A 23,878-nucleotide genomic window follows, 5' to 3' on the forward strand; every position below is an offset into this window, starting at 1 on the left:
ATTTTGTTAATAATAATAATAAATAAATAAAAAAGAGACAGAGAAAGGAGAAATAATTTTTTATTAGAAATAATTTTAGGGAAGCAGATTTGGATTAGAGAAGCTGCTGGAGCGGTCTATCAAAAGTAAACACTAAAAACAAAGTTAAAAAATAATTTACAACTCAATTTTGATAAAAATAACAAGATCCAATCACAGCAAATATACAGTCAAACTGCCATATAGTCTTTGTAGAGTAGAGTATACCAATTGGAAGACACCTCCAAAACAGTAGGTGAACATGTCAAGGCACATCAATACACAAATGCAGCATACAAATTAAACGCCAAGAAAAAGAAAAATCACACAAATTAAACAAGTGAAACCTCCAAATAATCCACGTACACAAACAAGCAGGTACAAATTTGTTTTGTACACCATTTGGGTTCCATCACTGGTTTGGTAACTTTATGAGAGATCGTCATATCCATTATCCTGCATTTCTGCAAAATTCAACAGTTTTTTAGTATAAGCAACTCATCCATATCATTATACAAAGAATTCACAGAATAGAAAGCCACCTATCGCATAATAAACATCTGACAGCATCATCTAGAAAATAGCCAAAAAAAAAATTATCAAACACCAAATAAACAACAATAAAGCTACCAGCCAACAGTCATCGTGATACATAGTAAACCAGAAAAGAAAACTTCACAAGATCATATTAAACAAGCAGCAGACTATGTGTAAATGCCTCTAGGTTTCCACTATCAAAAGGTATTTGCTTTTTCAATGTTGATTGCTCATTACTGATAACTCTAAATTCAAAAGAAGCTCACTTAACCTTGGGGTCCATGGGACCACTCTTAACTCATTTACAACTAAACATATAGCTATGCTTTCGACAAAGCCGAGCACGCATGTATCCATTGCCCTTTTTTCTTTTTCTTTTTTAATAAGTAATTGAGACATCATTAAAAGCATAAGGCACACAGGAAGTATACAAAACTAGTAGGAGCAAAAAGAACAAAAAACACAAGATAACTAAACACCAAAAACGTAATAGCAGTACATAAAGCATTAAATGGAAATATGGACCAATTGTTTCCATCAACTGAGGAAGAAGCAAAACAAACACAATAATTTTTGCCACACTTAAGTGTGTGCTCGCTTTGATGTGCACAAAGCATAGTATCTCTGGACAGATACTGGAGGTCATTGCAGAGATAACAATGTTGGTCGCAACTTAGACTCACAAGTTTAAATTCAAAAGTCCAAGAAACACACCTAAACTATCAGAACTATATCTGCACTCATCAATTTTCCTTTTTCTTTTACCTGTATTTGGGTTGAAATGGTTTTATTTCATTCCTTCTTTTTTTATCCATTACATTTTCTGTTTTATTTTTCAAAATATAATGAACACTTGATTCCTAACCAAGCTCTACATTTCTAGATACAAAACGTTGAATCACATAAATCCTGGCATAATCTTCATGTATAAATTATACATTAGGCAGTCGGCACATGAGAAGTATATAAGTCATGACTAATATGACGTACTAAGACAGTACATACAACAATAAATTATGGCAGAAAAGAAAAGAACAAAAAAGAATGAACAGAAAAACTAGTAACGTCAACTAAATCTCTCTATTAGCGAACAACTAATAATCTTAATGCAGAAGACTGAATTTAAATGAAACTTTCAATAAGCAAATTGGCAGAACTATAGCAAACGTTACACATTCCCCATATAAGCATATCATCACGTTCTGTAAAAATTTTAAAAGAAACTAAACAGAGTACAAAGTTAATACCTTTCACTAAATGCATTCTAAACATCCTAATCATGCTGGCGTTTCCTGTTCTTCTTCTCATATCTCTTCTTGCTCCTACTGACCCTCAAATCATCTGAGGCATCAGAATCAGATGGTGAAGCTGCCCTCCTGCTCTTGTGCTTACGCTCTCTAGCAGAATCCTCAGATGCATCTGAATCAGAATCAGAATCTCGGTGGCTTCTCCTCCTCCTCTTCTCCTTCCTACTCTTTCTGTGCCGTCGACGACGCTCATTATCCTCATCCGAGGACTCATTCCTTTTTCTCTGCCTATCCTTCTTTCTCCTCTTCCTACTTTTATCGGAATCATCCGAATCATCTGAATCACCGCTTCCTCTCTTCCCACTCCTCTTCTTAGATCTCCCTCTACTCTTCCTCTCCCTAGAAGCCCTATCTGGCTCATCTTCATCTAACTCCTTTTTCATTGACCTTTCCTTACTAATTTTTTTCCCATTTCTCTTTGCGATAATCTTCTCAATCTCTGAATCGACATCTGAATCCGAATCCTCACTCTCATCCTCTTCATCACTCTCGGCCGCGCTTTTTCCTTTCACCCTACCCACATTCCCCTTCAACTTCTCCAACTCAGCCATTGCAGCAGCCTCAATCGCTTCTGGGTCTTTATCCTTACTATCATCCTTAACACTCAAAAAGTTCCTACACTGAAATGTGAGGTGTCCAACACGGCCACACTTCTTGCACACGCCACGAGTCTCATTGGCATTTGACCCAGTTATACGGGCAAGTGCAAGGAGGCCCTGGAAGCTTGCATAGGCATTCTCAGCATCTGGTTCAGCATTAGATGCATTGGGATTTGAAGAGTTCTGGGCATCATCCTTATTGGGTGCATAGGGATCATAGCCGATCGCACTCTGCCATATACCGTGGGTTTGGAGGGCTGCACTACTATGCACCCGATTGTTTGCAGGCATGCGAACCCTACCCGCTGTAGCCGGCATCTTGAAGTTTAAATATCAAACTCTGCAAGAAAAAAAAAAAAAAACTTATAATAGAGCATTAGCACTAGCCTAGCCCTAATTTCTCCAAAATTTAGCTAAAAACCCCACTTTTCAAAAACACCATACATCTCACTCACTAAATCATATATTCTTCTTACTATATTACATATTTATACCATTGCCAGGAGAAAAAGATTTTTTTTTGATAAGTAAGTAAAAATGGAAAAACCATTAGACTAAAAAAGACTATTTTATACAGCAGAATATAATCTTGTTAGCCGCTTCTACATCCATATCACCCCTCGTTAGCATTAGGAGAAAAGAAAAAGTATGACAGTGCAACAGATCATCAACAACCCTGATTCGAATGAGGGTATGTAACAGAAATACAAAATTCTTTGCTCGTCAAAACATGCTACATTCAAGCCATTCTGTTTGGCCATCTCTGTAACATACAATAAGTAAATTTTTAACATCCAGGATATTTCATCTCAATGATATTATCCAAATCCTAATTAGCCATTACCCAACCCAAGTAAAAGGTCAAACCTTTGGGTTTCTTGTAGGAGCACTAGCCCCAATGGCTACAAGAGCCACTGCTGCACCCACAAGAATCTGGGTATCTAGCGTCTATAACAGATCCAAGATATTATCCTCCCAATCGTGAAGAGCAGATGTATGGGAAATATTATCAAAAACCAACCGAATCAAGAAATAGACCAGAAAATAAAATGGGAGAGTGTCAGGGCCTCGCCTAACTTTCAAAACAAATCATATCAGTTTGGCCGTCTCTGCAATATATAAAAATTTCAAAATAAATCCACCACGCTTAATCAAAGGTACTAAATTGCCAACCAAAACACCCAGAGGCAACAAGTTCAAAAATTCCCAGCACACAAATCATATCAAGAATTCATAAAACAAGCACCCATGACGAAAACAACCTCGAGCAAATTAATTCAAAAACAAGAAACCCAAAAACAGAATAAAACCCCCCACATAAATCCGAAAATCCCAACAAAACCCAATCGCATAGAACCCCAAAATTGTGATCCATACCTTCAGTAAGAAGCAACAGAGGAAGTAGATGGAGCAGAGACAGCAGAGCGGCGGAGGTGACAAAGGCGATGCGGAGGCAAGGAGCGGAGGTGGATAGACTTACGTTTTCCGGACTAAACCGATGGGATCATGAAAAGGTGCTTTGAATGGGCCAAACTGGGCCTGGCCTGCCCTTAGAATTAGTATTGTCGGCCAGGCCCGCTCCATGGTAACCAGCTTTTTTACTTAAATAAAAAATCCTATTTTTATCGTTTCTTTTGCTCTTTTTTAACAAGCAATTAACCTCTAGCCTCACAAATCCCACACACAAGTGGGTAACGTGTAGGTATGCTTTATTTTGATAGATTCATTCTAAAGTTAGTTGAAGTTAATTTAATCCTCAATTTTTTTTTCTTTTCTTTTTTGGATTTAATTACTACAATGAACCTAATACTTTGTGAAACTACAATTAAATGTAAGTCTACTGATCCTATAGGTCTTGTACAAACCCAAACCCTATCAAATAATCCTATAATAATTACTAAAAAAGAGCGTAGTTAAAAGCAAATTACTAATGGATTGCACTAATCTCTAAAATGGTTATAGAGAGAGAGTCTGACTTCTCTCTAATTTTTTCTCTGGTGCTCTCTGTTGAATACTCCATGGGAGGGAAAAGCATTGTGCTTCCCTCCCATCACCCATCCCCGTTCCATATCTCCTCCTTCCACCCCACCACAAAACCAACCCTCCGTCATCTTTCTCTCCTTCCACCCAACATCTTCTCAGTTTTTGTGTCCATTGGAGATAAGGCATAAACTCCAGCTATCTACCTATCTTTTTCACACTTTCCTTGTACTTTCGTGGTTTGAGTCTTCACAATAGCATCTCCAGATCTTTTGTGGTTTCGTTTCAATTTTTCAGATCTAAATCTTTATTCCTCCATCAACTTTTACAAGACACACACTTCACCAACAGGTTCGTTGGCGTCTCCGGATTCCACCGACGGTCGCCGTTCACTCCACTGCCATCTACTCCCCCGTGCATGGCACACACGCTCCATCAGCGCATGAATGCCATAGTTGCTCTCCCCGCCTTCCACCTCGACGACAACCGGTGTTTTTGGACTTCGCCAGCGAATCCGGCTACTGAGAGGCCTCCCCTAGGTGGCGCGTGTGCCCCACGCACCGTCAGGGAAGGCTCCCACCCTGCCTCCATTTGGACCTTTGCTGTTTTTGTTCCTACTTTTGTAATATCTTGTTTATTTTTGGACTTATTTGTTATTTCTCCTTGTTCATCCCTGTTATTATATTTGGAGCCTCTGGGCTCTATACCAACACCAAACCACCTTAACTGGTGGACCCGATTTTTGACATCTGCGTCACGAATCTTTTTGCCTGTATTTTCGGAAGCATTGCATCCGCGTACTTTCATTCCTAGTTTAATTTTAGGCTGCCCAGGCCTTGTTTTGTTTTTCTTTCCTAGTGTAATTTTTTTCATGTACCTATAAAATAAATAAAAAAAAGGGCAAATTACTAGTGAAATAAAAGTATGGCCAAGCTAGGTTGGCATTCATTGAGCTGCAGCCCGGGATATTTATTTATTCCGTTGGGTCTAACCCATATGCTTGAGAGTGCTTAGTTTTTTCGTTGGTAAAACTTCTCTTGATTAGTCTGTCCGAATGTGCTTCTTCTATATCTCATATGAGCTAAATGTGCAAATCAATAAAAATAATTGATGCAGTTAAAAGCATTTTACCCATTTGACAAGAAGGCAATACTTCTCACAAAGAGAAGGGGGGCTAATGGACTGAAGCAATTAACCTCTCCATCTCAATACTTTGATAGATCCATTCTAAAGTTAGTTAAGTTAATTTAATCCATCAATTTTTTTTTTCTTTTCTTTTTTGGATTAATTACTACAATAAACCTCATACTTTTTAAAACTACTATTCAATGTAAGTCTATTGATTTCATAATAGGTCTTGTAAAAACCCTATCAAATAATCCTATAATAATTACTAAAAATGAAATGAGCGTAGTTAAAATCCAACTACTAGTGAAATAAAAGTATGACCAAGCTAGGTTGACATTCATTGAGCAGCAGCCCCGGATTTTTTTTTCTTTTTTCTTTTTTTTCTTTTTTTTTTTCATTCGCCCTGGAAATTTTGTTTATGTCAGCACCATAATATCAAATTGGGGTAGAAGATTAGGATTAGAGAATGATAGAAAAGCAAGGATATAGACTTTGAGTGAGTAGGAAACAAAAAATATCTATTCTAATTCTATCATCAGCTATGGGTATATACAAATGCAATCCCAATAATGAATCGGGAGAGTTCTAGCTCCAACAAAAAAATAAAAATAACTAAAAAAATCCAAAAATACAGATACTCAAAACTATTTTAAATTTTAGGGATATTTACACAGTTGGTCCCTGTGGTATACCATAATTATTTTTCACTCCCTATAATTTAAAAAGTTCATAGGAGGTTCTCGTGATATGCAATAATTACAAATCGATCTCTGGCGTCAAATTCTGTTAAAATTTTTAACAGATTCCGTCAAATGCCACATCAACACCACGTGTCGTCATCTTATTAGTGACATGTGGCACTGACATGTCCAATCTTAATAAAAAAAAAAAAAAAGGTGTGGCTGGGCCACCCCTTTTCTATTTTTGTTTTTTGTTTTTTTTTTGTTTTTAAAGTATTTTTATTTATTTTTTAATAATTTTTATTATTATTATTAAGATGGCGACACATGTCGCTGACATGTAGGACTAACAAATTCTGTCAAAATTGTGGACGAAAAATCGACCAAAGGAATAAAACGTAATTATTGCATACCACAGAGATCTCTCATATACTTTTTAAACCATAGAAAGTGAAAAATAATTATGATATACCAAATGAACTAACGGTGCAATTTAAAAAAAAAAAAAAAAAAAAAAATATTAACAATCGAGCTCAAAATAATATGATCTCTAGAAACTAAATTCCAAATGGTGCAACAACCCCCATACAAAAGTTTGAATTTGAATTCACCAAGGCGCCCAACCCGTTTGAAACCCCCACCCCCCATCAAAAAAAAAGGCGACATACCCCACGCACCCACTAAATCACATTACAAAAAAAACAATTAAATGTTTAACCCGAAATTTAATTGAATCCCTATTACGTAGAAGACTAATGCAACAAATATCTTTGCCACGCTGCAATATTTCGTCGACCCTCCCGCCACAGAAACCGACTTCTCCAACTTTTTCCCATTCAAAGGGTACGTGCAAGCTTCGTAACCTGTGCCACCCACACCCACATGATTTTATTTAGGTTTCAATCAATTTCTAATATATATTCCCAGGTGTTCTCAGGAAAGGAAATAGCCTAAAAAATCTTACTGGGATCAACGGTGGTGAGGACTCCAGTGTGGCTGAAATCACAGTCAACGTCTTGGCGACCAAAGGCCTGATAGTAAGCGTTCATAGCGTACGATGCATGTGATCTCACAGTGTTGGGATTGAAGCAGGCCCCACCATCCTGTATCGGCTTGCAGTCCACTCCTCTGCTGCACACGTAGTCTATGTTCCCCTGTAGCGCCTCATCGCTAGCATCTGATCTAGGCACGCACCACTTACCGCTCGAAGAACCACCTGGAGCTGCTGATGATGATGGCCCCTTCGCAACAGCAGGAGCTGCTGATGACGATGATGGCCCCTCCGCAACAGCAGGAGCTGCTGATGACGATGATGGCCCCTCCGCAACAGCAGGAGCGGGGCCCAACGCCTGAGTACAAAACAAATCCACGGTCATGATCAATCCATACTTTAAAGTTCTCGATCTACACAACATTTCTTCCGCTCAAAATTTAAAATTAATACATTTAAAAGTATAGGTTAACCAATTAATCTATTCCGAGATCTACTAGTACCATTAAATTATCATAGCACCGTCCGTACTGCATCATTTAATAATTAGCCAAGGGGATGTCAGGACATTATTATTTTTCTGTGACCGAAATACCACTTGAACAGTGCCACCGTGGAGATAAGTCACAGAACAACAAAGACAGACGTGTGTCTTTCTGTCTTCCATTAAAGCCGTCTACTACGAATTTGGGTAAAGACTGACAAAGATCAGAGCCGATAATTATGAAACACGGAAAATACGACGAGACAGGTTGCGTTTAGCAAGGTCGGCCATATATGTCAAAAGATGATTGGGCAATAGCTGGATTTGTCCAAAAATGTCAAAAGGCGTCAGTCTAGTATTCGATAAGCGTGCCCAAAGTGTTCATTTTCAGAAGTAGGTCACAGACACTAGATGCTTTACGAAAAAGCTGGTGGCTTAAAGAATTACGAAGAGCAACAACGAACTTAAAAAATGAGAAAAATGAGCAATATCTGAAGTGTTTTTTTAAAAAAAAAATATTACCTGATCAATGCGTAAAATGCCCACATCATAAACCGGAGTAAGATCCGGCTTGAACAACCCGAAGTTCCGCTCCGAAGTGGACGGTTTAAGATTCTCATTGAACAACGAGAAAATGTAAGTCTCGAAGGTCCTGTTGGGCATCAACGGCGTTCCTTTCCCGGAGTTCACGTGCTTCACGAGGTTCCCGTTATACGACAACGCGTTCTGCAGGTTCACCTCGGGTTGGGTCGGGTCACCAGCAGAGGGCCACCCAGTTTCGGCTACCACAATCTCCACGTCCTCGTACCCCAGCTTCTTCATCGCCGAGTAAACCGCGTCGAGCTGGGCATCATACATGTTCGTGTAGTTCAACCCCGTAACGTTGTCGAAAACGCCGCCGTTTGGCCTGAAGAGCGCGTAGTTCAAGGTCTTGGCCGTGAAACCGAAGAACGGGTAGGGGTTGATCAAGAAGGGTGACTTGGTTTGATTATGGAAGTCCAGAATCGGAGCGAATATGGCCCGATCGTACCCGCGTCGGAACCGCCCAGAACTCGGCGGCTCAGAGCTAGACAATATACCCAAGGAGTGCGGCGTGGAGACCTGAATATCAGTAATATTTGCTAATTCCAAGGCTGACTTCAAGGCCTTCATGGCCGGCAAAAGGTGCGCGATCAGACTCTTGTCCGAAGTGGCGAGGATTTCGTTACCTACGGCGATGCGGTTGAACTTGGTCCCGGGGTGAAATGGCAGAATGTTATTGGCGACCCAGGACTGGGCGGCAGGGAGTTTGGCCAGGGAGGGAACGTCGCCGTTTCCGACTGTGACAGTGACGGAGATGCCAGTGTTGGAGAAGGCGCGTAGGATGTCGGGGTTGGCGTCGAATATCTTGATGCGGTCGATGGTGGTCTTGGTTTTGAGAAAGGTGGCGACTTGGGAAGGTGGTGGGAGGTTGTCGGCGACGGTGCCGTAGTTGACGCCGATGGAGTATGCCGCGGAGGAGCGCTGGATTAGGCGGTGAACTGAGACGAGGAAGAAGAGAAGGAGGAATTTAAATGCCATGGCTGACAAAAGGGCTTCGGGAGATGGTGACCGACTGACTCAGAGAATTGAAGTGGGGTTGGTAAGGTTAAACGCTGGTTCGGAAGGGTATATATGTACTCGTAGATTCACGCGCTTCATATCCGCTGGACCTATTGATTAATTGATATCGCGGACGTTGTGGGCCGACTTGATTTGTCAGATTGTGTATTGGACGCGCTGAGGCTGTGACGTTCTCAGGTTTTGGGCAGATCGTGTGGGCGTGGGTCATTAATGTGGTGTTCAAGTTTTAACGTTTCAATCTTAAAAAAAGAAAAAAAAAAGTTTTAACGTTTCGAACCGGTTTATTTTTTGTGGAGGTCTTATTGAATGATAATTTGCAAATATTTTGTATGGAGAAAAGAAGAAAATGCAATCAAACCTTTCTCTTAAAAGAAAGAAATCAACTCATAAAAATGAAAAATGCCATTTTGTATTTTTTCGTTCATCTTTATATTTTGAAATCAACCCTTTAGTGTTTAAGATTCACATGAGTGAAGGTATAGGTAGTAAAAATTCAATGATTAATATTTAAAAAGGTCGACTAAAAAATGAATGGAAAAATACAAAATAATAAGTACCGTTAGAAAATGAGCGTACCAGATTCAAGAGTAGCAAATGACATTTTCAATGTAAGGACAAATGTTAAATTGTTTGTTCGATACTTGATGCCGTTTGTTTTCTCGACAAAAAAAAAAAAAAAAAAAAAAAGGAGTGGGGGGAGGGCAATTATATTTTTCTCTTAAAGTTTGAACCATCACTCTTTTATAAATTGCTCATACGAGGAAGAACCTCGGGTTGGAAGAGAGAAAGTCCAGAGTGACACTGAGATCACTAGAGGAGGAGAATGTGTATTTTTTGAGCATCTAGGTAGGAGTTTTCTAGATGGGGTGCAAGGAGCTCGTATGGTAACACCTCAGCTCCACACTGAATTTAAACAACCAGTTTTCGCCTACATATGCATTCAGAAGCCAAAATCAGATAGACTAGTCAAAATTGGTTTTCTAGTATAAAATGACAAATATACCTTGAGTTTTGAAACTAAATTTATGTAACTACCTTAAAAATTTCTATATGAGTATAGGGGAGTGATCCTTACACTCACAATGCACAAGAATAATACAACACCAAGACATAATAGAGTAGGGTCCATGTGTGGGCCCCACTCCTTTGTGCCTTGGTGTTGTGTCATTGTTGTGTAATGTAAGTGTTTTAATCATTTTCCATTCGTATATATATATATATATATATAAGTCCAAGTGTTAGGGGTGGTGGCCATACTCCTCAAGTGGTTTGGGGCAATTGAGCCACCTCCAAATATGAAAATCTGGTTCACTAGGAATACTCATTGAATTTTATTAGCAAAAATATTTAAAATTCACTTTTTTCTATTTTACCTATCAAATGTTTTAAAGCATCGACAACAGCCTTACCATATTTTAGCTTTTTACTTTCAATATTTCATTTAATTGTTCGTTTTAAAAAATTCTCTATTCTCTCTCTAATAACATTTATATTTTTGAATGTTTGTCTTTTCCAAAGGGTCCTTAAGGGCGTACATGCGGACAGATATTAACTACCCGCATTTGTTATCCACTATTTTCTATCCACACATATGAATGTGGATGCGGTTTAGAAAAGTCATTATCCCTGTATGCAGATGTGAATAGCGTTTTTAGGATAACCGCATCCACATATCCCTGATATATAAGATATATTATATGTATTATATTTAATAAATTTATAAAACCGATTTCGTTTCAGATTAGGTATAAGTTATATTTACATTGGTTTGGTTGGTTGTGTTGATTTCTCGTGTAACATTTGGGCAAAAAGACAAAGTATGTGAAATCAATATATTTTCAAAAGATTAGGACTTAAAAAAATTAAAACAAGCAAAAAACACTAAAAATTGGTCTTTTTTTCTTTTTTTGGTTTTTTTCAAAATTGTTTAAAATATACCATAATAGAGACAAAAAAAATGTTCTAAAATACTAAAATATGCATACTAATTAATACACGGATAGCAGATAATAACTACTGTATTTAATAACATCAATAACCGCACGAATGTGAATATTTCAAATAACCGCATGTACATCCATATCAGTCGTATTTATATATTTTTTTTTAATTATCATATTTTTTAATATTTATCTTATCTTAATGATCATATTTTTAAAATTTGTCTTTTCTTAATGATCTTATTCTGAAAATTTATCTTAAAAAGAGAGAGAGAGTCATATCCTTTCATTAAACTCTCTCCTGGACAACATAGGACAGAGAGAACAGGACTACATAGAAATTTTGTGAATAGCAATCAGTTTTCTTTTACAAAAGCCGAGTTTTCTATGGAACTAAAATGACTAGTAAAAGGCTCTGAAATGAAATTTGAGGTTGGTTTGGGTATTCGGTTTTTGAAATTTGAATTAAATTTTTATTTGATTTGTGAATTTTGAGATAAATGAAATGTGTTTGGGTGATCAGTAAAATTTAAATTCTATTTGAAATTGTGTTTGTGTGAGAGTTGTATGAGATTGTTTTTTCATGGATAACCATTGTAGGAAATGATTGGAAGTATAAAAAGTTATGTATAATGATTAGTGTTATGAAAATTAGTATGGAATAATGATTGGAATAATAATTATTTAACATAAATAAATATGAAAAATTATTATTTCATTTAAATAATTATTATTTAATTATTAATTTCTGTAATATCATTGATAACTTATACCAAGATGAGCATAAACAACCCATTTTTTCCATGCGTCATACGTACGTGGGTCCCTGCCTTGGAGTTCGGTTTGTTTTTTTAAATCAGATGGGAAATGGGTTATTTTTCGGGTTGAATCCGGGTTGTCATACCTGAATTTGAAAATAAACCCGGATAGAATTTTTTTTTGGTTTCACATCCCAACAAACTATGAGTCCGTTTGGGTTTGCAATTTTAAAATGTGTGATTTGAAAAAAATGATTTTTAAAAACGCAGTTAAGCGTTTGAAATCGCAAATTAACCTTTAAAATTTTACGTTTTCAAAAAAATACCATCTTACTTGCGATTTGAAAAAACAGATTTCTGCGTTTATAAATCGCAATTTTAAAAATGCAGTTTCCAAACAATTTATGTTCTGCGATTTGATTTAAAATCGCACTTATTTTCTATGAAATCGCAATCTCAAACCCAAACACACCCTATAATTACCCAGTACCATCTATTGAATGATGCCAAGGACCTATTTTGGACTATTTCAGTAAATTGGCTTTTTACTAAAAATACTTATAGTAGAATTACCATATTTTATTAATCAGAATAGTTAAAAATCATTGTTCACCATTTTAGCTATTCATTTTTTTAAAGCGCCCTCAGCAGCTTCACAATTTTAGCTATAACTTTTATTATTACATTTAAATATTCTTTTTTAAATATTTCTTTATTATTTTTATAACATTTATATTTTTGAATGTTTATTTTTTTCCTAATGGTCATATTTATGGATATTTGTCTTATTATAACGGTTATATTTTTAAACATTTATCTTTTTTCTAAGGGTCATATTTTTGAAATATTTTTCTTATTCTAACGGTCATATTTTAAAATTTGTCATTTTCTAACTATCATAATTTTTGAAAAATGACATATGCTTTTAATATAAATAAACTTTAGGATAAGAAATAAAAAGGAAGAGAAAAATAAACATTTGTTATGAGTGTGAAAATAAATTTTAAAAAAGAGAAGAAAAATATTTTATTATTTTATACTTTTTAATAATTTGGCTGACCAAAATAACCGGCATGTGATTTCTATTGGGTGTTGCTCTTCTAGCTAGAAGACAAGGCATTTGTGATTGGACAAGGCATTTGTCTCTAGATGTCCGGTTTGAATGGAATGTCTTTTTTTGACGATTAAAAGTGCATAATTTTTACATAATTAAGATATGTTAGTAAGATTCATATGCATAGATTCACTAATGTGTATTGGTCGTGTAAAAGTTGTACGTTTTTTGTTGTGCAAAAATTATTTTCCCAGTTTGAATACTTAAGGCATATCTCTATTTTGCCACCTCTAAACACAAAACTTTATACCACATTGTCCACTTGGCAAGATGTCCCCAGCTAGCTTTAGATTTTATTTTTTTTTTCCTAAAAGAAAAACGAAAAGTAAAAATTGCAATGTAGACAAATGTAGTTAAGAGTTGTATCTTATGCTCCGTTTGTTTCGGCGTAAAATGATTTCTGAAAAATAGTTTTGGTATTTTCCGGTGTTTGGTAGGGGCGAAAATAATGGTCAACCGGAAAATGATTTCCGTTTGACCAAAAATGCTTAATAAATTTCGGAAAATAATTTACGCTTTTTCCGTAGATGCTAAATGCAGTCGGTTCTCTTTTAAACAACGCAGTCGACCTTTACATTCAAGTAGTTGATTATTGCCGAATTTCGACAAGTCAGATTCCGACTCCGGTTGGTGCCGGAATTCGACAAATTAAGCCGGAATCCGGCGACGTCTGGCAGATGTCGCCGAATTCTGGGGATACCATTCCAGATTTCGGCCAGACTGGCCAGAATCCTGGACGGATCCGGCTGTTCTGGCCGGGATCCGGCCGTTTTGTGCCGGATTCCGGCAACTTTTGTATATGCCAAATATAAAAAAAAAAATATTTTTATATTATTTTATATTAATATTTTTTATTTTGTGAATAAAATTTAATTTTTTAAAATTAATATGATTAAATTAAAATATAAAAAAAATTTGTAATTTTTCGTACGCGTCAAACACCGAAAAATGATTTCGACGGAAAATATTTTTTTGAAAAATGACTTTCTTGAAACTATTTTACGACGGAAACCATTTTACACCGAAACAAACGAAGCATTAGAGTGACAATGTATTATATCTCTAAGGCATAGGCTTAGTCCTTTCATAGCGGTGTAAACTTCTTGTATTTTTCAAGATCAAAATATTCAGATGCAACATGCTTGAGGATTATAATTTTTACTGTAATTTTTTAGGGTAAGTTTTTATAAACCATGTGACAATACATAATGAAATGGTCAAGAGTTACTAATTAATTAAATTAAGGGTTAAATACATATTTGCCCCCTGTGCTTTACGTCCTTTATTTTTTGCCTCCTCAGTTTCACTTTTTATCAATTTTGGTACTTGTGGTATATGAAAAGACGGAAATGATACATCCGTCTGATTTTTCGTCCAAAACTAACGTCCACCCACGTCATTGGGTACCTAAAAAGTGATAAAAAGTGAAACTGAGGGGGCAAAAAATAAAGGTCGTAAAGCACATGAGGCAAATATGTATTTAAGCCTTAAATTTATAACTCAATTTTGTTTTTTTGTTTTTTTTTTTTATGTCTTCAAAATTTTCGCTCAATCATTTATTTACTTATCTTTAACTTCTCTAATTTGCTTGGTCCTTGCCCGAAAATTTGTTCACTTGTATCGGATAAAGTTAACAGCAAAATCACACGGCCAAGATCTTCGAAGCCAAATCAGCAGGAATTTTTGGGGTTCGTTGACTTCTTAATGCAAAGCCACTGCCAAATAAGTCAAGTTTCAAACGCCTTCCTGATTCGACTTTCCGCCCAAACACCACTTCACACTTTCATGTCGACCGCCGAGACGTTGGGTCAGGATCCAAGCCCGAACCCCAACCCGCCCAAACGAGCCCCGAACGGACCCGACGAAACCCTAGCCTCCGACAAACCACCCGATCCGCTTCTCGAATTCGATAACTTTATCAACGCCACCGCCACCGGAGGTTACAGGACGCCTAAGCCACTGCGTGTGCGCCGTTCTTCTGACGGCGCGTCGGCTAGCTTAGCCGCGGATCCGGTAACGACTACGCCGACTCCGGAGAACGCGGCGTCTACGGCCGGAGCTCAGCCGCGCCCGGAGCAGGCCGCTGCGCCGGATTGGTTGCCGCCCGGTTGGCTTTTCGAAGAAAGAGTTCGGAGCTCCGGTGCCACGGCTGGAGCAGTAGACAAGGTAAATTAAATTTCATTTCTCAAATTATCATTGATATTCTAGAACCATACGCTTCAGTAATTCTCATATTAATGGGCAATGTCTGCTAATCTTGTTTGCTTGGTGAGAAAACTGAAGAAGAAAATGAAATATTGAAAAGAAACGTTGGCTCTACTGTTTTTTAATTGTATTTCGGTGGTGATTTTTGGTGTTGTATGTTAATCTGACCTGAAAAGAGAAAACTGTTTTTGTATTTTTATGGGTGTTTTGTGTTTACTACGTTTGTTAATGTTTTTATTTTGAGAAGAGAACATAAGTTAGAAAACAAAAAGTTTTAACAAACGGAGCGTTGTTTTTCTTGAACCGGAAGTGTTTCACGAGTTAATCATCATCTGTATTTCTCAACTCATCTCAAGTGCCAAAGCTTAAAATTCCACCTATTTTATTGTATATATTATCCTCTGTTAAACCATTTAGCGTGAGGTTTGGATTTGCTAGAGATAAAGATAAGACAGGATACATTAGACACAACTATTGAGAAGATTTCCTTCATATTTAAGTGGGACTTGCTGTTGGAATTCTCCTCAACTATTGAGAAAAATACTAACAATTAAGAGCTTACCATGAACTGGAAGAGCCTTAAAGTTTTAGTGCAATATAATGAAGCTTGTAGTTCCTAGGGACGAGTCAGGTTAATTTGGGAACGCCTGTATTGGGGATAAAAGGAATGGAGTTGAAGAAACTAGATAAATTGGTCTGAATACTCTTACTTGTGACATGGGTAACGAAGCAGGAATTTGGTACACCACTGAGTATGGTACGGTGGAGGTACCATGAATTAAGAGCGTCTCCAATAGACACTCTAAATGGCCCATAATAGTTATATTTAGCTATTATGGGTCATTTTCCTCCTCTAAACAGAGTCTTCAGAATGAAAATTTGAAAATTCATTGTAGCACATTGAACTATTTTTTTTATTCTTCTCTCTCTCTCTCTCTCTTGTTGTTCCTTCCTCAGCAAATTCGTGGATGGGGAATTACCTATCAGGCCATCAACACAGCAAGGCCATCAAAGCACAACCATTGCACCAATCGGCCACAACCAACCCAAATTACCATTACACCTCAAATTCGGCTAAAACCAAAACACTAAAAAAAAACACCACATTGATCGTACTCCCCAATGGAACCAACCGAGAATCACCCAGTAAAACACCACCTCTAACTTCAATCAAAATCCAAAGGAAACCCAAGAACCTCCATGATCGGCCAACCATCCTTCAACTTCAGCAAACACGAAACAGAGGCCAAAGTGATTCGACCAATATCAAACTAAAAACTCAACCGAGAAACCTCCCTATTCGGCCATTCCCACCACAACCAATACACATAAAACCAACCTACCATCACAACCAAACCAAACATTCAATCACAATTAAAAAAAAAAAAAATCTCAAATCAGACCTTAAATCAAACTTAAGGGAGGAATTACCCATCAAAGAAGACCCGAAGCATGGAAGCTGCCGGATCTGGTGTTTCACCTCACCACAGCATCACTCAGCCCATTGGCGTCCTCTCTCTCTCTCTCTCTCCAACGGTGCAGCTGAACGGTTGTGTCTTTGAGTTGTGGATGGTGGTGGAAGACTACTGTGAAGGTGGCTGGTAGCTGTGGAGAGAGAGAGAGAGAGAGAGAGAGAGAGTTGAAAAATAATATTTAAATAAAATAAATACTAGAATAGAGAATCTGTTGGGGCGTGTATAGAAAAAATAGTAGCTAAAGTAAAAATTTGTACTTTTTCAGTAGCTATTTTGGCAACCTTTGCTGGAGATGCTAAATAATATTTAAATAAAATAGATACTAGAATAGAGAATCTGTTGGGGCGTGTATAGAAAAAATAGTAGCTAAATACAGATACATCTGTCCTTTGAGCTTGCTTCAAAGGGCGTTCATGTGGTTTGTGATAATAATTGGTTGTTAGATTGGTGATTCTGATATCCTTTATTTTTCATAAGTAAAGTTTTAGATTCTGATATCCATTTTAATGCTTTCAGTTATGTTTTTGGGATCATTCTTCAAGGCAGCCGAAGTGAGTTTGTTTTGTTTTGCATTGCATATGGAATGAATCATTTGTTACAAAGTTTGGGTCTACTCCTAGTTGTGATAAATTAACATATGTATTTCAAGTTTCAATTGTTCCATCTTATAAAATGGCTATCAAATGCAATGGGTAAAAGAGGATGACAGAAACATTCCTTTTTATAGTGGACTCCCGGAGAAGGCTTAAATTGTCTCTGTATTGTGCAGTATTATTTTGATCCAGTTTCAAGCCGTCGATTCCGGTCAAAGAATGAGGTTCTTTACTTTTTAGAAACGGGAACTAAACGTAAAAAGGGGAAACTAATGGAGAACTCTGATGGTGAAACAATGGTGAGTCAAAAGCCAAAGGTTGTTTCATTGAAGGTGTTGGAAATTATTCCCTTTCACTCTTCTAATTTCCCCTTCTCACTAACATGCACCCAAATTTTTGTTGCCATATATGGAGGGCTCTGGGGGCCAGAAACAAAAGAAGTCTGCTACGAAGGCAAAGAGTTCTGCTTTGAAATTTGATTTTCTTAATGTGCCCGAGAAGGTCAATTGGGTTCTCACAGATTCCTCCCGGGGGTCCTGGGCTCCTTTTATTGGTGACGAAAAGGTGTCTAAATCTATTGTGCAAGAATGGGCTGCTGCGTTCACATCCCTCACCTCCAGACACGATTCTCAGATGATGTTTTGAAGGGCATCTTCCAAACTCTCCATTGTATCATTAAGAGTATGATCCCATACTGACCAATACAGGTCTTCTTTTTCCTTCTCTTTTCCTTTCCCTTAGCCCTTTAAGTTGGTTTTTATGACTTTTTCATTTTACAGCTAAGCTCAATTGAATTGCCATTCGGCATTTCTTGTTCTGGGTTATATGATCTTGCTTTTAAATATTTGGGTTTTGTTTTCTTTTATTTCTCCGTTTAGTTTGGGATGGATTCTTGTTTAGATTAGTTTGAATATGAATCATAATCCATGATGTTAATTGTCTCATGCTCGCATGTGGCAGATACGTGTTTCAGCCATGGAGTTGTGCTGGGCAATTTTACTAACGGTTGAAGTGTATGTGTCATGCTTTTACAAAGAACTCGAGATCGCAACTAGACACTGAATTCAAGTTTTGCAAAGATCATTGATCTTCACCCTTCGATCTGAGGTTTATGTGTTTTCTTGTTATATGTTTCATTGATCTGTGGCTGATTGGGTTCTGCTGACTTAGGAACTAAATTAAATTTGTTGAGTGGGGGTTGGCTGACTTCTTTTGTCAACTAGTATTCATCCTTTTTGATAATTAGGGTAAGAGAAACTTCGATGAAACTGCTATGATGCTTCAACAGATCTCATTTCCTTCATGGAGCATGATAAAGAGGGAGGATTGAGGGGCAAAAATGTGGCATGTGTTCTTGTATTACTGATGTGACAACTTTAACTATTTTTTTATTATTATTTAATAAGGATTGATTTAAAGGTTAGTGGAGACTGTCATATCCGCATTGTAAAATAGTTGTAAGATAAAAATGTGGTATAACATTACTCTTCCTTAATATTAAATGCATAAATCATGTTCAATCACTCATTGTTGCCTTGCTTACCATTATAATGGATTGCAAATAGGTTGGAGGGCTTTTGAGTGCTATATTCCTTTGATTTATGAATTATTTCAATTTGAAATATTTCAGTGACCCCTCTTTTTTCGGTATGACCCAACGCGATGACATGTGTTGATTGAAATTTGGAGCGACTCTATTTTGTTTAATTGATCATTATTAAATTTTGATCAAATTGTGATTTTAAAAGCCACTTCATTTTTTAAGGGGCACTAGAGTGACATATGATAGACTTTTAGAACTACTCATCATAAGTCTAATGGGAGTGATTCTACATGTGATATTAATGCCCATCAAGTGTCCATCAAATAATAACGTTGTTTTCAAAATCATCATTCGTTCAAATTCGCTATTTGATCAATCACACGTCCAATAGTGATTTTAAAAGTCATCTCATTTTTTTATGGACGTAAAAGAGACTTTTAGCATTACTCGATACCTTATATACTAAATAATATGAAATAAGCTCAATAAAATTAATTCTTTGGTAATTACACAAGTTTCATGAAGGCTCGTTTGAAATGGTTACTTTATTTGGATATCACATACAAATTACAATGATACAAGCATTTATGCATGCATAAGAAATGGAAAAAATATGGAGCCAATTATTTGGTGAGGCTATTTGTCAGCTATTTTTTCTGATAGAGGTCCCCAACAAATATGATAGAGTTAATATCAAATCCATTTATCTAAACAACTTTTGGGCCGCCCACCTAGTCATCCATAGAAACTCTCTTACATTTGTTATCGAGATTGTTAACAATCTAGACAATAAATTGCTGGGAACTTCCTTCTTAAAACTCTGGGCCTTCAAATATTCCGACTAATGTAACGTTTCTTGACAAATGTAGCTATATGAATTAGTTTTTGACCCGAGTAATTCTAAAAGTTCTTCATGTGTCTCTCTTATGTTCTTCCAAAAGTAAGACGTCTTTTAAAATCACTATTCAATCAAAATTCAATAATGATCGATCATAAACCCAATTGTAATTTTAAAAGCCACCTCATTTTTTGAATGACATAAGAGAGACTTTTAATATTTTTCTTCCAACCCTGCTGTAGAGTGTAGATCTAGTGATACAACTTTAGATCACGAATGCATGAAACAAGTAAGCATTTACCTTCTTCCTGATCAACCTCTTGAATTCGTGATCTATATTACTATAAGCGGGAGAGGTATGAATTCACTGGGAAGTAGGAAACTACAATCGGAGCTCCGGATGATTTTGGTCTGTTTGTGGGTTTGTCAGAAGAACATTGATCTCCCACATCATCGGAGACCTGAGACGCCGAGAAGCACCCGAACCAACTGAGAAAGGCTGAGAAAAGAGCCATGGCGTTTCGCCGTTTCCCTTCGATCTGTTGAACGAAGTTGAAAGGGATGAGCAATGAATGAAGTGTGATCGAGTGATTAGAAATGAAGTATAAGCTGCTGTATTTATAGTGTGACAATTAAAAGGGAGATGGCAAGCAGTCCATTGGGTTGAAGAGCAAGAAATCAGACGGGTGGAGCGGTGGACGTGGAGAGCAAGGAAAGAGCAAAGTTTTAGATGGATGCTTCTCGCCACTTTCATGCGCTTTGACCAGAGCCCTAGAAATGCGGAAACACGTCACAAACAACAACCTGATTGGTGTGATTGCGTAGCTTCGGTTTCCACAGAAATGATGGTCAGAGCTTGACTTGACCGGTCAATTCTCAATTGGATCCTCATCCAATTTCTAAACGTGGCTTGAAGCTGTCGTTTGTTTCGTGGCCATCAAGAAAATATTTTCTTCATAATCATCAGCTAATAATAATAATAATAATAATAATAATACCTAAAAAAAAAACTAATAAAAATAATTCTCACACGCACCTTTTATTAGACATATTTCCTAGCATTACTCTATTTTTAATAACATATTTCCAATTGATAAATATTTTTATTAAATATTTGCAGCATATATAGATTTTCTTTTAGATCATCTACAATGGTTTAAGCATTTATATGAATTTGACAGAAATTTTCTACAAGTTAATTTTTAGGGAATTTTAATTTATATATAAAATGGCTAACAAAACCCTTAAAAAAAAGTCTCCATCAGGTTCTCTAAACTAAATGGATTTTGCATTTTATAGAGCTTATCCAAATGTAAGTTTTTTTTTTCCCTCCCTTTATTCATTTCTCTCTTCGAGTCATAGAAAACATAAACAGTAAGATATATAAGAATTTCGTCTTTTAAATAGGCCAGGGCATAGTAGGCTTAATGCATATGACCATTTTTATTTTATTTTATTTTTTTTTAAAAAAAATAAAAATAGGAGGAGAACATTTCAGTATAGCTACTCACATGGTAGATTGGTAGTGATGGAGTATCCGTACGTCCGCAACTTCAACCAGAAAATGATTTGCTCCGACAATGGTTTTCTTTCCGATGGTTTCGTACTTGCGTCTATTCGGAGAGCTTAATGCCTTTGAATTTTGATGAAGTTGGCGGCGCCGAGCTTGCAATGTAAGCTTCTCCTTGATTTTAATGCAAGAGCAGCTGTGAGGTCGGATCTAAAACTGGTGGCCGGCCAAGCCGAGCTCAACGCCGCAGAAGAATATTCCGATGATGGTAGAGCTGTTGGAAGTGGTCTAGCGGGAGAAGCGCGCGGCTAGTAAAGGTGCGGTCAAAAAAGCAAACACCGGAGGAGAAGCTATCGGAAAAGAAGCAGCCGCCGGAAGAGGAACCGCCGAGAAAGAAGCAGTCAATGGAGGAACCAAAGAGATATTTTGTCGATTCATGGAGATAAAATAAGCTGAGATCAATTGTAAACATCTTAAGCTATTTTTGGTGCTTTACGTACAAAAACCTCGTTTGTGCTAAGTCTACGTAGAAGTTATTCTTAAAATTTAATTCTAGTTACATTAATAATTTTTATTTTTTTTAGAAAATGATCCTTTTTATTTTAAGTAAAATTGAAATGAATCAATATTTTAAGATCAAGATTAAGTTTTATACATCTAATGATGTATAATAAATATATTATCACATTATTTAAAAAAATTAAATAACGTGACGTGACATCATATAAGTTAATTATCTCATTCATCCCATAGAAAGTTTACAAACCACAAGGATATACGTACACGAAAAGAATTGGCTGAGGCCCATGACTAAGAAACCATGCCTGGCCGGGTCAAATTCTGAAGAAAGCCAAGCTTTCATTAGAACATAAAATGCTACATAATTCAAGCCTTGAAATGAAATAATCTCTGCATACCATACCCAATACTGACATTTATTTACAAATCATTCAGAGTGCCATGAGAGAAGCATACATATACATGTATCCTCCCCCAACCTAACCATAAAATCATCGAATTAAACTACATACTTATATAAGACCACCACGAAGAAACCTTCGAGCCAGAGCGAACACTCCTTGTATAGCCTTCAAATATAAAGAATGTTAGAATTCTTTTTGGTCTTCTTCTGGTATTCATTTGGAATGGCAAACGGACGTACGTGGCTACATGATACATCTACATGATACATCTACATGAATTTGTTTCCGACCCGGCCTGGCCTGCTGCAAGTGGATACAACTAGCTTTACTTCACGATTGCATGAAACAAGTAAGCATTTACGTTCTGCCAGATCGATCAACCCTCTTGAATTCGTGATCTACGTACATATATTAGTATTACTAGCTACAAGCGGGAGACGTATGAATTCACTGGGAAGTAGGACATTACAACTGGAGCTCCGGATGATTTTGGTTTGTTTTTGGATTTCGATTTCTCCGAAGAACATTTTCCCACATCATCGGAGACCCGAGACGCCGAGAAGCACGCGAACCAGCTGGGAAAGGATGAGAAAAGAGCCATGGCGTTTCCCTTCGATCTGTACGTTGCTGGCCGGCCGGCTACTTAGCAGTTGTTGAACAAAGTTGAGAGGGATGAGCAATATTGAATGAGGTGTGATCGAGTAATTAGAAATGAAGTATAGGCTGCTGTATTTATAGTGTGATGAAAGGGAGATGGCAAGCAGTACTCCATTGGGTAGAAGAGCAAGAAATCAAACGCGTGGAGCCGTGGTGGTTGAGAGCAAGGAAATTAAGAGCAAAGTTTTAGATGGATGCTTCTCGCCACTTTCATGGTTTTTGTCATTTTGTGGCTGCATGCGATTTGACCAGAGCCCCAGATATGCGTAAACACGTCACAAACAACAACCTGATTGGTGTGATTGCGTAGCTTCCGTCTCCACAGAAATGATGGTCAACATGGCTTGAACCAGTCGTTTGTTCCGTGGTCATCAAGAAAATCTTTTCTTCATAATTAATCATCGACTAATAATAGTACTTAAAAAAAATATTAGCTCTTTAATTCTTCTGATAAGAATGAGTAAAATCAAAGTTTGATTGAATCTGTTACATTTATATTGCAAGATAGTTATAATAGTTTAGAATAAAAATATAATTTATAACATTACTCTATTTTTAATACCATATCTTCGGATGATAAATATTTTTATTAAACATTTGCAGCATAGATTTTCTCTTAGATCATTTACAATGGCTTAAGCATTTTTTTTGAATTGGACAGAAATTTCTTACGGTGGTTAGCAAAAAATTTGAGTTTATATGTAAAATGGCTAACAAAATCGTTAAAAAAATCACCATCCAGTTCTCAAAACTAAATGAATTTTGCATTTCATAGATACAGCTTACGTACCCAAATGTAAGAAAGCATTATTATATATAGACGAATGCATGAGTTTTTTGTGCTTTTTAATTTTTTTTCTCTCACTCTATTAATTTCTCTTTCTTTCATCAAAAAATGAAAAAAAAAAAAGGAGAAAAAAAAAATTTAAATCATACACACAGTGACGCATAAATAAAATGGTATCAGCTATATATATTGCCTTATAACTTCACGGT

General features: G+C 36.7%; 3 protein-coding genes across 8 annotated transcripts; 1 reads left to right on the forward strand and 2 right to left on the reverse strand.

The window, feature by feature from the left end:
* Positions 1-144: 144 nt before the first annotated feature.
* On the reverse strand, positions 145-3,998 carry LOC133877362 (CAX-interacting protein 4-like). 2 transcript variants are annotated; one of them, XR_009901733.1, is made up of 4 exons: positions 3,839-3,998; positions 1,803-2,801; positions 561-591; positions 145-482 (listed from the first exon to the last, which is right to left on the reverse strand). XR_009901733.1 is itself a non-coding variant. In XM_062315635.1 (3 exons), exon 2 carries the CDS (start codon positions 2,777-2,779, stop codon positions 1,829-1,831), a length of 951 nt encoding a protein of 316 aa, XP_062171619.1. In that variant the 5' UTR covers positions 2,780-2,801; positions 3,839-3,998; the 3' UTR covers positions 145-482; positions 1,803-1,828. The 2 variants fall into 2 exon arrangements, 1 of the variants encoding a protein (XP_062171619.1); XM_062315635.1 differs by lacking the exon at positions 561-591.
* A 2,875-nt stretch (positions 3,999-6,873) lies between these two features.
* LOC133877761 (glucan endo-1,3-beta-glucosidase) lies at positions 6,874-9,356 on the reverse strand. 3 transcript variants are annotated; one of them, XM_062316162.1, is made up of 4 exons: positions 8,247-9,356; positions 7,588-7,598; positions 7,214-7,548; positions 6,874-7,112 (listed from the first exon to the last, which is right to left on the reverse strand). In XM_062316162.1, the coding sequence occupies exons 1-4, from the start codon at positions 9,282-9,284 to the stop codon at positions 6,955-6,957; spliced, it is 1,542 nt and encodes a 513-aa protein (XP_062172146.1). In that variant the 5' UTR covers positions 9,285-9,356; the 3' UTR covers positions 6,874-6,954. The 3 variants fall into 3 exon arrangements, with proteins under 3 accessions (XP_062172146.1, XP_062172147.1, XP_062172145.1); XM_062316163.1 differs by having other exon boundaries at positions 7,214-7,479; positions 7,519-7,598; XM_062316161.1 differs by having other exon boundaries at positions 7,214-7,598.
* A 5,437-nt stretch (positions 9,357-14,793) lies between these two features.
* On the forward strand, positions 14,794-18,934 carry LOC133877057 (methyl-CpG-binding domain-containing protein 5-like). Of its 3 annotated transcripts, none has more exons than XR_009901647.1 (4): positions 14,794-15,304; positions 17,588-17,710; positions 17,826-18,118; positions 18,385-18,934. XR_009901647.1 is itself a non-coding variant. In XM_062315293.1 (4 exons), exons 1-3 carry the CDS (start codon positions 14,843-14,845, stop codon positions 18,054-18,056), a joined length of 816 nt encoding a protein of 271 aa, XP_062171277.1. In that variant the 5' UTR covers positions 14,795-14,842; the 3' UTR covers positions 18,057-18,092; positions 18,372-18,934. The 3 variants fall into 3 exon arrangements, 1 of the variants encoding a protein (XP_062171277.1); XM_062315293.1 differs by having other exon boundaries at positions 14,795-15,304; positions 17,826-18,092; positions 18,372-18,934; XR_009901646.1 differs by having other exon boundaries at positions 14,796-15,304; positions 18,372-18,934.
* Positions 18,935-23,878: the final 4,944 nt, after the last annotated feature.

This window comes from Alnus glutinosa, chromosome 9 (assembly GCF_958979055.1).
Source record: "Alnus glutinosa chromosome 9, dhAlnGlut1.1, whole genome shotgun sequence".
Taxonomy (NCBI): Eukaryota; Viridiplantae; Streptophyta; class Magnoliopsida; order Fagales; family Betulaceae; genus Alnus; species Alnus glutinosa.

Excerpts from the sequence above, each read along its gene's own strand:
- LOC133877362 (XM_062315635.1), bottom strand. The coding sequence starts at position 2,779 with ATGCCGGCTACAGCGGGTAGGGTTCGCATGCCTGCAAACAATCGGGTG.
- LOC133877761 (XM_062316161.1), bottom strand. The coding sequence starts at position 9,284 with ATGGCATTTAAATTCCTCCTTCTCTTCTTCCTCGTCTCAGTTCACCGC. Across the intron at positions 7,599-8,246 it reads GCATTTTACGCATTGATCAG|GCGTTGGGCCCCGCTCCTGC; the intron begins GTAATATTTTTT and ends TTTTGTACTCAG. Across the intron at positions 7,113-7,213 it reads CCTCACCACCGTTGATCCCA|GTTACGAAGCTTGCACGTAC; the intron begins GTAAGATTTTTT and ends TGGGTGGCACAG.
- LOC133877057 (XM_062315293.1), top strand. The coding sequence starts at position 14,843 with ATGCAAAGCCACTGCCAAATAAGTCAAGTTTCAAACGCCTTCCTGATT. Across the intron at positions 15,305-17,587 it reads CGGCTGGAGCAGTAGACAAG|TATTATTTTGATCCAGTTTC; the intron begins GTAAATTAAATT and ends TGTATTGTGCAG. Across the intron at positions 17,711-17,825 it reads ACTCTGATGGTGAAACAATG|GGCTCTGGGGGCCAGAAACA; the intron begins GTGAGTCAAAAG and ends CCATATATGGAG.